This window comes from Liolophura sinensis, chromosome 6 (assembly GCF_032854445.1).
Source record: "Liolophura sinensis isolate JHLJ2023 chromosome 6, CUHK_Ljap_v2, whole genome shotgun sequence".
Taxonomy (NCBI): Eukaryota; Metazoa; Mollusca; class Polyplacophora; order Chitonida; family Chitonidae; genus Liolophura; species Liolophura sinensis.
This window is the reverse complement of record NC_088300.1, coordinates 6,315,990-6,328,584: the sequence shown is the minus strand read 5'-3', so window position 1 is coordinate 6,328,584 and position 12,595 is coordinate 6,315,990. Positions and strand designations below refer to the sequence as shown.

General features: G+C 40.5%; 2 protein-coding genes across 3 annotated transcripts in view; one reads left to right on the top strand and one right to left on the bottom strand.

Moving 5' to 3' along the window:
• Nucleotides 1–837, bottom strand: part of LOC135469028 (E3 ubiquitin-protein ligase UBR2-like) — a 39,344-nt gene extending 38,507 nt beyond the window's left edge. For both annotated transcript variants that reach the window (XM_064747544.1, XM_064747545.1), the window contains exon 1: nucleotides 723–837. In XM_064747544.1, the coding sequence (XP_064603614.1) occupies nucleotides 723–782 (60 nt within the window). In that variant the 5' untranslated portion in view covers nucleotides 783–837. The remainder of the gene's footprint in view (nucleotides 1–722) is intronic.
• A 276-nt stretch (nucleotides 838–1,113) lies between these two features.
• LOC135468264 (uridine diphosphate glucose pyrophosphatase NUDT14-like) lies at nucleotides 1,114–8,164 on the top strand. The gene is given in 6 exon segments (XM_064746418.1): nucleotides 1,114–1,400; nucleotides 2,822–2,865; nucleotides 3,596–3,660; nucleotides 4,152–4,365; nucleotides 6,256–6,335; nucleotides 6,338–8,164. Coding segments are annotated over 6 exon segments (621 nt in total). The 5' UTR covers nucleotides 1,114–1,316; the 3' UTR covers nucleotides 6,472–8,164.
• Nucleotides 8,165–12,595: the final 4,431 nt, after the last annotated feature.

Here is a 12,595-nt window from a genome sequence, read left to right as displayed (position 1 = left end):
GTCTGTCCAATAAAACAACACCTCCAAACAACAATTAGCAACTGGACAATATTCTAGAGTGAGAAGCAGAATAAATGTACAAGTATTGTAGAGTTGTGCCGTTCTGACAGAAGATCCATTGTACTTGTAGAAATGGACAAAAGGAGGTCTGGCCTAAATGAATGGAGAGGTGGACATTTTGCATGTAAAATTTTCAAATGAACCCCCACAGCACCAAACCACAGTCTACTTGTCCCAAATACTAAAAAATATGTAACCTACATATGCTTAGAAATCAGAACTGTTTTACATGTTGGTGAGAAAAAAAAGTGATAAAAAGAATTTTTCTGCTTCCATAAGATTTTGTGGATGGAGGAAAAGAGCAACTCTCTGTGGCATCTGGCCATGAGCCTTTAACAGTACCATGAGTTTGATCTAGCTTACTGGTCCTGGTAGACTCTTGGGAGGTTAGAAATAAATTTCTATGTCTGACAGGCACTGAATTTGACAGTGTAACTATTGCGTCGCAAACCACGTGTACACATTTGCTGTTCAGTGGAAATGCGTTTCTGACTGAAGATGGGACGGTCATATGGAGGTCATCGGGGCCTGTAGTGCAAAAATTGAGGAAAGACGAAACGCCATCACTCACTAAGTCAGAAACGCATTACGATAAGAAACGTATGATTAAAAAGTGAGAGAAACAGATTGAGGCCAATGAAGGTTTACTATTGACTAGTTACCTCTATGATTGCCTTCGAACTAAATTCTTGGATCTGACCACTCCGGAAACTTTGAGCCATTGCTGGAAAAAGGAAGAAATTCCACTTGTCAGGGTACGGTATCCATTACTACCTGTCTATTTATAAGAGAATGATTATTTAGACGTAGTTTCGTACCATTTTACACGTGTGTAAAAATTGACAGCAGACTTTCTAGATACTTTATAGCTTTCTAATTTAATAAAAATTGTATAAATATTAAAAGCTAGTCCCTGTTTCCAGCATTTACATTAGACAGGGAAATACGAAACTGCGGGGCCAGTGGGCGGGTCATCCCGAGTGGTGGAGAATGTGACAACATACAAACATAAAATTTTGATGGTCACCGGTTTCAGCACTATCACCAGTTCTGGAAATCTCATTGGATTGGCGGAGCCTTGGTGTCATTTGACGCCCTATTAGCTACATTTATTTTCAGTTGCATCGGGTTGGTGGTTGCAAGTCTTCTGCTTATATCCCGGCGGCTTGCATCGTAGGGTTTGAGGGGCGGTTGCTGGAGAGCGGAGCCGGAGGTGGCGGATGAGCAGTTGCTGAATCAGGAGGCCTTGTTCCAGAATGATGGAATCAGTATCGAACGTCACGATACACCCGTGTGATGACTCCAAATACATCAAACCAGTCAGGCTACGCTACCAACAGGTACGGTGGTGCCCACAGCATGTACTTTATTGATGCCCGAATGAAAAACATGTGTTGTTATATCTTATTCTAAGACACTCAAAACTGAAACTGCACATGATCACTTAAGCTAAGTATTTGTTTCAGTTTTATCGCTGAGGTCCAACTTCAGGGCCCAGGCAGATATAATAATCATTGAAGCCTGGCTGTTCTATTATCCCTGCAAGTGCATGCTGCAAGATGAGCTGGTAAAAAAAAATCAAGTTCATTTAAACTGACATTTTTACCATAGCACATACTGCCTTTTTACAGGTATCACAATAATGCTATGGAAACTAAGAACAAAAAAGATCAATCCATTTTTCAATGTAATTTTGACCACAGTATTGAACAAACTTCGCAGTCAAATCGCAAGATTTATGAAAGCAGAAGAGCACTTGGCATATTCAGTATGCAAATAATGCATTTTTTGTCGGTGGTAATTACTCTTGTGGCTCAATGATATGCATAGTTCTATGCATTGTTATTTGTTACATGTTCAGTGTTCCATCATATGGTCAAAATAAAGCTAATATTGCCTCAATACCAAAGGGGGTTTCCCCTGGGCTCTGCTCGGTGTCCTCCCACCACAATGCTGACCGCCGTCGTGTAAGTGAAATATTCTTGAGTATGCCGTAAAACACCAATCAAATAAATAAATAAATAAATAAATAAGGACCTAAGGCAAATCATATAGGTAATGAATTAAGAATGACCTAGAAGTAAATGGCTGAAATAACAGCAAAATTGTTCTGTTACAGTTAAAGGAGAAGAAAACTTAAAAACATGACATTATAGGCTGAAAAGAGCACATTTTTTCTACCTGGTGGTGCCTGCTGCAAAATTTTGCAATTTTTCCTCGCCATGCACATAAAACGTGTCTGAAAACAGCAAAGCTGGCATAAATCACTGAGTTCATTGTGTCCACCATCTTTAACACCCTGTAATTAATGCTGGAGGTGTGTTGCCTCTCAGCCAGTGAGAGTCGTTAAAACTGCGGGCTTGTTCGTGTAAACTCGGAACCTACGTCCAACATTTCGGTTTCCCGATCATCAAGCGAAAAACGAACTGCACTGCAACCTTCCGGGAAGAAGAGTTCTACCGAAAACCTACGAACTGCTCTTCGGCGGTTTCCGACGGCAATTCTCCTCCTAACACAGAAGACTTTAGGACTAGATCTTAGGCAAAATAGAGTCGTCCACATCGGATGTTGGCGCTAACTTTATTTATAATTTATCAACTTGAGGTACATATTAGAATTTTTTTTATGGCATGCACTTGCGAGGAAAAGCATTCTCTTTTCAGTGGCATTTGACTGATATTTAAATTTTCTTTTCCTTTAAGCAGGTTATGGCTACTTATAAATAAATGTTGTGCTTTGGATTATCTTGCTCTATTTTTAGAATGGTGTGCCAAAAGTATGGGATGCTATGAAAGTTCATGACAGGTAATTGGTTTTCTTTTGCTGCCCTCCATACATATTTTCTTCCCCTGCCATATTAAGAGCTGTTTTGTCTGTTAAATTAATCAACTTAAGGGACCATATCTGTTATGATCCATTGTTTGTGGCCTACACATGGCTGTTTGAGCTAGAACATGACACAGTATAACAAGTGTACATGTAAATCGCAGGTCTGTTACACTGGGCAGTCCTGAATGTTCTACACTGTAAAAACAGGTGAACCCAACACACTCCACTCAAACTGAAAACAGTTCCACTCTGTAAGCAAAAACAACATGTTCCTAGGGTTTGTTGTGACAAGTAAATGATATACAGGACGTGTTTTTAAAGAAGGCGTAGGTGGCATACCAACTGGGCAGACATATCTATCAGTTGTGTCACGACATGGGTAGACTGCTAGTTCATTGACAGCTGTGGCACCAGAAAAAAGAGATGGATATGGTCCCTAGTGGTATATGGTAACTGTATCATCTAGTGATCTTATGTAAGAGAAGTTCTTATGCTATGGTTAATGCCAGCTGCTTTATGGAATGTAGCTATTCTGATATTTGCTCTCTTTCCACCCCACCCTCCCCCTTGACCTGTTCATGTACATGTAAATATATTACATACATTTTTCAACTGCAGGTCTCTAATATAAAGTGAGCTGTTCTGGTTTTGTCAAATATAATTACCTCCAATGTCTAGCTTTGATGGTTGCGATTTATGATTACAGTGTTTGCGTGCTCATCTACAACAAGACCCGACAAGTGTTAGTACTCGTTAAGCAATTCAGGCCAGGTAAGACATGAATAACCATGCTATGTAGACTGATTAAATGTAATAGAAAGGTGACAAACATTACTTTAAGACTATGTATTCTTGACTTCTTCACAAATCCTATCTTCCACACTTCTAGATATGCACCCAGCCACCTTTAACCATGTTATCATGTGCATATTTCATCCAGTGGGGCCAGCTCCAGAAATCCTTTCTTTGAATTCAAAATTTGGTATCGATATGTAATTTTTTTTATTTATTTGATTGTTGTTGAACACCAAGAATTTTTCACTTAACAGTGTTAATGGTGACCTGTGGTTGTTAGCATGTCAGAAGTATACTATATCAGTATTGACACAGTGGCTATGGCGTGCAGTATGGTTTCAATTTGATTGTGATATTTACATTGATACTGGTTACAAAAAATGGTTAAAAACAAGAAAAAAAATAGCCAAATATTATTGGGCTCATGTATTGACCAAAATAACCTTTCCCACTTTCTCTTTGTGCAGCTGTATATCTGAGTATGTCAATGGAAAAAGAAGAGGATGGAGTCAAAACGATCGACACGGATGAGTTTCCAGGGTCACTGGGTGTGTCATTTGAGTTGTGCGCTGGTCTGATCGACAAAGATGAAAGCCCACAGGTAACTGCCAAAAAGGAAGTGCTGGAGGAGTGTGGGTATGATGTGCCGCTGGAAAACTTTGAGCGGGTGACGTCCTATAGGTATAGTATATTTTGACTCTCATAACTTATCGAGGTATGTAACAGCAGCTCATGGACATGATCTTCTATCTGTCTGCGTCCAAGAACTATTTTCAACATTAACAGAGAATTATGACAGCAGTAAATATCACAAGACCTTGGTAGCCTGCCGGTTCTCTGGTTTCCTCTACCCACAAACCTGACCGTCACCACCTGAGTGAAGAAGTCTTGAGTGCAGTGTTAAATCCGTAATAATATCTTTGGTTGCCAAATATTCTGTTAATAATTACTGGTTGCCAAATGGTTTGTTACTATTTACTGGTTGCCAAATGTTCTGTTACTGTTTACTGGTTGCCAGATGTTCTGTTAATATTTATTGGTTGCCAAATGTTCTGTTAATATATACTGGTTTCCAAATGTTCTGTTAATATTTACTGGTTGCCAAATGTTCTGGCTGTTAATATTTACTGTTTCCAAATGTTCTGTTAACATTTACTGGTTGCCAAATGTTCTGTTAATATTTACTGGTTGCCAGATGTTCTGTTAATATTTGCTAATTAACTTTCAGTGTATAGCCCCATAATTGTTTTGAGTGTTAATATCTGATCACAGCTCAAGAAATGATGTTGATCAGTGACAGATGTAACGACATTGTGTTCTTTGTATGACCAGGTCATGATTGATGTAATGACACTGTCTTCTATGTATGGCCAGGTCATGGTTATGGATGTAATGACACTGTTTTCACTGTATGGCCAGGTGTGGGTGACTGATGTAATGACACAGCCTTCGCTGTATGGCCAGGTCTGGGTGACTGATGTAATGACACCGTCTTCTTTGTATGACAAGGTCTGCATGACTGGCATAATGACACAGCCTTCTGTGTATGACCAGGTGTGGGTGACTGATGTAATGACACTGTTTTCTCTGTATGGCCAAGTCTGGATGACTGATGTAATGACACTGTTTTCTCTGTATGGCCAGGTGTGGGTGACTGATGTAATGACACTGTTTTCTCTGTATGGGCAGGTGTGGGTGACTGATGTAATGACACCGTCTTCTTTGTATGACAAGGTCTGCATGACTGGCATAATGACACAGCCTTCTGTGTATGGCCAGGTGTGGGTAACTGATGTAATGACACTGTTTTCTGTGTATGACCAAGTCTGGATGACTGATGTAATGACACTGTTTTCTCTGTATGGCCAGGTGTGGGTGACTGATGTAATGACGCTCTTTTCTCTGTATGGGCAGGTGTGGGTGACTGATGTAATGACGCTCTTTTCTCTGTATGGCCAGGTGTGGGTGACTGATGTAATGACACTGTTTTCTCTGTATGGCCAGGTGTGGGTGACTGATGTAATGACGCTCTTTTCTCTGTATGGTCAGGTGTGGGTGACTGATGTAATGACGCTCTTTTCTCTGTATGGCCAGGTGTGGGTGACTGATGTAATGACACTGTTTTCTCTGTATGGCCAGGTGTGGGTGACTGATGTAATGACGCTCTTTTCTGTGTATGGGCAGGTGTGGGAAACTGATGTAATGACACTGTTTTCTGTGTATGGGCAGGTGTGGGTGACTGATGTAATGACGCTCTTTTCTCTGTATGGGCAGGTGTGGGTGACTGATGTAATGACGCTCTTTTCTCTGTATGGGCAGGTGTGGGTGACTGATGTAATGACGCTCTTTTCTGTGTATGGGCAGGTGTGGGTGACTGATGTAATGACGCTCTTTTCTCTGTATGGCCATGTGTGGGTGACTGATGTAATGACACTGTTTTCTCTGTATGGCCAGGTGTTGGTTACTGATGTAATGACACTCTTTTCTCTGTATGGCCAGGTGTGGGTGACTGATGTAATGACACTGTGTTCTCTGTATGACCAGGTCTGCATAACTTCCTCTCTTTTGTAGGTCTGGAGTGGGTATATCTGGATCAAAACAGACCCTGTTTTATGCTGAGGTCACTGATGACATGAAGGTTGGGCCGGGTGGTGACTTGCACATGAAGGGGAACTGATTGAGGTGGTTGAACTTCCACTAGCACAAGGTCGAACTTTAATGATGGATGAAAGTAAAACCAAACCTGTGGGACTCATGTTTGCCTTAATGTGGTTTTTTGACAAGTAATGTGTGCTATGTTATCGCTTTCATCAATTTAAGACATGTTTTCTTTGGCACTTTCAAAACTTTTTGTCTGGTATATATGTGATGGGCATCATTTTTCAGATCAAGTGGACCATTCACAATTTTAAAGGACACCTCCAGAAGTATTTTACATTTCATTATATTGTGTCATTTCTCTTTTCCTACAGTTCTGGGTTTGTCACTTTAATATATGTATTTTATATTAGGCAGATTTCATTCTTTAAGCTTCCAACTTTTCTGATGGTGCATCCATTCACATGGTGTGATTTGTAGTTCCACTTTGTAGGCTGTCTCAGCAGACATAAAATTTTAATCACATGTTGCGATTTACATGGAACAGTGCATGTTCGTTTTGGTGTGTGACTGGTTTGGTACAACAGCATGTTTCTACATATTTTATGTCTGAATGCAGTTTTAATGGCATGTTTTAGTGTTGACATTTTGTATGAAGGGTGAAAATTGCTCTGGGTTTTTTCATTTTTCACCATTGAAATCTATGGTGACTGCTATCTGGCTGTTATCACTAATTTATGGAAGAATACTAATCAGCTGTAGATATCAAAAGCGCCACCAACCGCCTTGTACTTTTAATATGAATCCTGTCCAAATGTTGAAAAATCTTCTTTTTCAATAAAAGAATTCTTACAGACATTAGGAAAGTGAAAAGGTGTTTAGTATGTGTGAACATCAGTCAAGTAAGTCAATAAAGAATACTGTTTGTGTGAAATTAAGGGGACTGACATCTGTGTAGGAGACATGTCAATGTGTGAACAAGGTCATGCTTCCTTAAAAGACATTTACAAGCAAGATGTGATAAACACTTGGAAGATATTTATTATGGGTTATAACAGATCTCTAGATTAATAACATGGATAAGATTTAAGATAAGGGCACAATATTACTCACAAAAGACCATCTGATTTGCATTAATAATGCTTGAATGATTCTTTTTTTTTTTCAAATAAGTATTTTCTTAGAATCTCATCAAGGTAGAAATGTTGAATGGTTCCAACTTTCTAGTCTTTAATAACTTCATGGTTTGACACTAGTTGAAAACGAGTGCCTAGGTGAACATGTGTATCAGATTATTGACTTTTTCTGATCATGCATCTGTTTTGTTACTCCAATTTAGGTGTTTGTTTCTATAACTGTTATAGATACTAGAGACTCCTCTACAGAATACATCCTCATCTTTCCACTTACATATTTTTACAGTTTTCTAAACATTCCTAGGATTTGTTGTGTATGGTTTTCAAATTCTAGGTGGATGAGTTTGTGATAAATCTGTAATAAAGTTTGTTGCTTTGTTGAGATGTGTGTTTTGAAGTCTATTTAATGTCAAACTCTTTTATGTAAATGAGTCAATGTACCAGAATAGAAGGGAAGATGCAATGATTTGGTAAAGGATGGCACATATAGGCCTATGCTATGATTGTGTATCCGTCACTCAGGGTCAGTTTTCTATTGCAATACCTGTATACATGTACTACCTAAGTGGAAGCAAGATTAGAAAGAACAACAGACTTGAAAGCTTTGATCTGGATGGGATCACCACTGTGTCATACTTCCATCATCTAGTGTTTAGAATGAAACATTGTTGAAGGGATTAAGAGACAATGTAACCTAGCCCTTGACAAATGAGGTCATCATTTCGGGGATTAGGAGACGATGTAACCTAGCCTTTGACAAATGAGGTCATCATTTCAGGGATTAGGAGACAATGTAACCTAGCCCTTGACAAATGAGGTCATCATTACGGGATTAGGAGACGATGTAACCTAGCCCTTGACAAATAAGGTCATCATTTTGGGGATTAGGAGACAATGTAACCTATCCCTTGACAAATGAGGTCATCATTGCAGGGATTAGGAGACAATGTAACCTAGCCCTTGACAAATGAGGTCATCATTGCAGGGATTAGGAGACAACGTAACCTAGCCCTTGACAAATTAGGTCATCATTTCAGGAATTAGGAGACGATGTAAAATAGCCCCTTGACAAATGAGGTCATCATTTCAGAGATTAGGAGACAATATAACCTAGCCCTTGACAAATGAGGTCATCATTGCGGGGATTAGGAGACGATGTAACCTAGCCCTTGACAAATGAGGTCATCATTGTGGGGATTAGGAGACGATGTAACCTAGCCCTTGACAAATGAGGTCATCATTTCAGGGATTAGGAGACAGTGTAACCTAGCCCTTGACAAATGAGGTCATCATTGCAGGGATTAGGAGACGATGTAACCTAGCCCTTGACAAATGAGGTCATCATTGCAGGGATTAGGAGACGATGTAACCTTGCCCTTGACAAATAAGGTCATCATTTCAGGGATTAGGAGACAGTGTAACCTAGCCCTTGACAAATGAGGTCATCATTGCAGGGATTAGGAGACGATGTAACCTAGCCCTTGACAAATGAGGTAAGATTCAAATCCAGCCCTTGCCGGTTCAGCTCAGGTTTTAAGTTAGGGGGGTTTTCAGTTACCGTACCTGGCCAGGTACTGACTTGGGTTTTCCAAGGTATGCCCATGTTTCCCCCTGAGCACTTTTGTAATGTACAAAAATTTTTAGTATGATGGTTAACATGAATCAAATGACTATTTGGATATTAAACGCATAATATAGATTAAAATGTAAGTGAGCTATCACTAAATTGATATTTGAACTGCCTTGAAGACATCACCATGATGGAATTTAACTAATGTTGGAAATCACCCTAAACAGAAATCATTTTGGGAACAAAACCACATCAGTTAGGTTGTATGCATGGTCAAGTGAAGTCTGAAGTCTGTGTGGCCAGGATAACACCTGGATCAAATAGAATGGCTGTTAATCACAAGTAAACTACTGGGGTAACACATTACGCAGTGCCGTCCTTGTGTAACTCATGTCCTGTAACTGGGCTTACACATCAGGCTGTGCTATCCTTGTGTAACTCTTGTCCAGTTACTGGGGTTACACATCAGGCTGTGCTATCCTTGTGTAACTCATGTCCAGTTCCTGGGCTTACACATCAGGCTGTGCTATCCTTGTGTAACTCATGTCCAGTTCCTGGGCTTACACATCAGGCTGTGCTATCCTTGTGTAACTCATGTCCAGTTCCTGGGCTTACACATCAGGCTGTGCTATCCTTGTGTAACTCATGTCCAGTTACTAGGGTTACACATCAGGCAGTGCTATCCTTGTGTAACTCATGTCCAGTTACTGGGGTTACACATCAGGTTGTGCTATCCTTGTGTAACTCATGTCCAGTTACTAGGGTTACACATCAGGCTGTGCTATCCTTGTGTAACTCATGTCCAGTTACTGGGGTTACACATTACGCAGTGCTATCCTTGTGTAACTCATGTCCAGTTACTGGGGTTAACCATTACGCAGTGCTATCCTTGTGTAACTCATGTCCAGTTCCTGGGCTTACACATCAGGCTGTGCTATCCTTGTGTAACTCATGTCCAGTTACTGGGGTTAACCATTACGCAGTGCTATCCTTGTGTAACTCATGTCCAGTTCCTGGGCTTACACATCAGGCTGTGCTATCCTTGTGTAACTCATGTCCAGTTACTAGGGTTACACATTACGCAGTGCTATCCTTGTGTAACTCATGTCCAGTTCCTGGGCTTACACATCAGGCTGTGCTGTCCTTGTGTAACTCATGTCCAGTTACTGGGCTTACACATCAGGCTGTGCTATCCTTGTGTAACTCATGTCCAGTTACTAGGGTTACACATCAGGCTGTGCTATTCTTGTGTAACTCATGTCCAGTTACTAGGGTTAACCATTACGCAGTGCTACCCTTGTGTAACTCATGTCCAGTTATTAGGCTTACACATTACGCAGTGCAATCCTTGTGTAACTCATGTCCAGTTCCTGGGCTTACACATCAGGCTGTGCTATCCTTGTGTAACTCATGTCCAGTTACTAGGGTTACACATTACGCAGTGCTATCCTTGTGTAACTCATGTCCAGTTATTAGGCTTACACATTACGCAGTGCAATCCTTGTGTAACTCATGTCAGTTCCTGGGCTTACACATCAGGCTGTGCTATCCTTGTGTAACTCATGTCCAGTTACTAGGGTTACACATCAGGCTGTGCTATCCTTGTGTAACTCATGTCCAGTTCCTGGGCTTACACATCAGGCTGTGCTATCCTTGTGTAACTCATGTCCAGTTACTGGGGTTACACATTACGCAGTGCTATCCTTGTGTAACTCATGTCCATTTACTGGGCTTACACATCAGGCTGTGCTATACTTGTGTAACTCATGTCCAGTTACTGGGGTTACACATCAGGCTGTGCTATCCTTGTGTAACCCATGTCCAGTTACTGGGGTTACACATCAGGCCGTGCTATCCTTGTGTAACTCATGTCCAGTTACTGGGGTTAACCATTACGCAATGCTATTCTTGTGTAACTCACGTCCAGTTACTGGGGTTACTCATTACGCAGTGCTATCCTTGTGTAACTCATGTCCAGTTACTGGGGTTACACATTACGCAGTGCTATCCTTGTGTAACTCATGTCCAGTTACTGGGGTTACACATTACGCAGTGCTATCCTTGTGTAACTCATGTCCACTTACTGGGGTTACACATCAGGCTGTGCTATCCTTGTGTAAGTCATGTCCAGTTACTGGGGTTACACATCAGGCTGTGCTATCCTTGTTTAACTCATGTCCAGTTACTAGGGTTACACATCACGCAGTGCTATCCTTGTGTAACTCATGTCCAGTTATTAGGCTTACACATTACGCAGTGCAATCCTTGTGTAACTCATGTCCAGTTCCTGGGCTTACACATCAGGCTGTGCTATCCTTGTGTAACTCATGTCCAGTTACTAGGGTTACACATCAGGCTGTGCTATCCTTGTGTAACTCATGTCCAGTTACTGGGGTTACACATCAGGCTGTGTTATCCTTGTGTGACTCATGTCCAGTTACTGGGGTTACACATTATGTAGTGCTATCCTTGTGTAACTCATGTCCTGTAACTGGGGTTACACATTACGCCGTGCTATCCTTGTGTAACTCATGTCCAGTTACTGGGGTTACACATTATGCAGTGCTATCCTTGTGTAACTCTTGTCCAGTTTGATGCTTGTTTTATCAATCATTTTTCTCGTGGTGATGTGATAAAATAGAATTTACAAAGGGTTACAAGTTCTTTGGCTCACAATGTACATGCTTCTGAAAGTCAGCAGAGCATTATAAAATCTTTCAACTTAAACCCTTTCCATAGAAGAAAAGAAGACTCGAGACGTATTACAGTCGATATTCTACCAGTGTCCAAGTAAGCAATGAAACCTTTGTACTGGGTAGCATATACACTCATCAGTTCTTTCATCCTTGAACCAACAGATTTTAACTATCTTGTCAAACATCAAAGAAGTATGTTACTTGTAATAAATAATTAAAAGCGTAATAAATAGAGGTCTCAATGGAAACCTTTATCATCGTGGTCGGTAATCATGAGTTCGTAACCAGCTCTTTCTTCTACTATAGCTTTGGTTCAGTTAAATTAAACATTGAGGTTTATTTTTTAACAATTTTTAATATTAACATATCTGTTGAGACAGGTAAATATCTGTCGGATATTGTTGAAAATAGACCTCAATGTTTAACAGATATCGGTACCGGTACTGTGAGGTTAGTTTTTTCGGGTTGCCAGACATTTGTGCACCTATAGCTAAAATTAAACGTTGAGGTTTATTTTCAACTATTTCTGGTATTTATCTGCCTCAACAGGTACAGGTAAATATCAGGAATTGTTGAAAATAGACCTTGACGTTAAAGGACCCATAGCCCTTATCGGCGCATCAAGTGAAATATTCAAGAGCAAGCCTGGACGTAAGACTAATTAATCTTGGGACTATTGTATATTATATGTTATATATATTATTGTATATAATAGTCCCAGATTAATCTAAGTCATTCTACGATACGTCGCACACACCTACATGTACTAGGCGGAGAACGTGTGCCATGTCACATAGCGTGTCGTTGTAGAGCGCGCAAGGGAAGTTACCGTGGGAGAAGAGAGACAACTCCGGTAGTTAGATCTCCACGCATCGGATGTTACCATACCACATATCCGGTTGGTTGAAGGT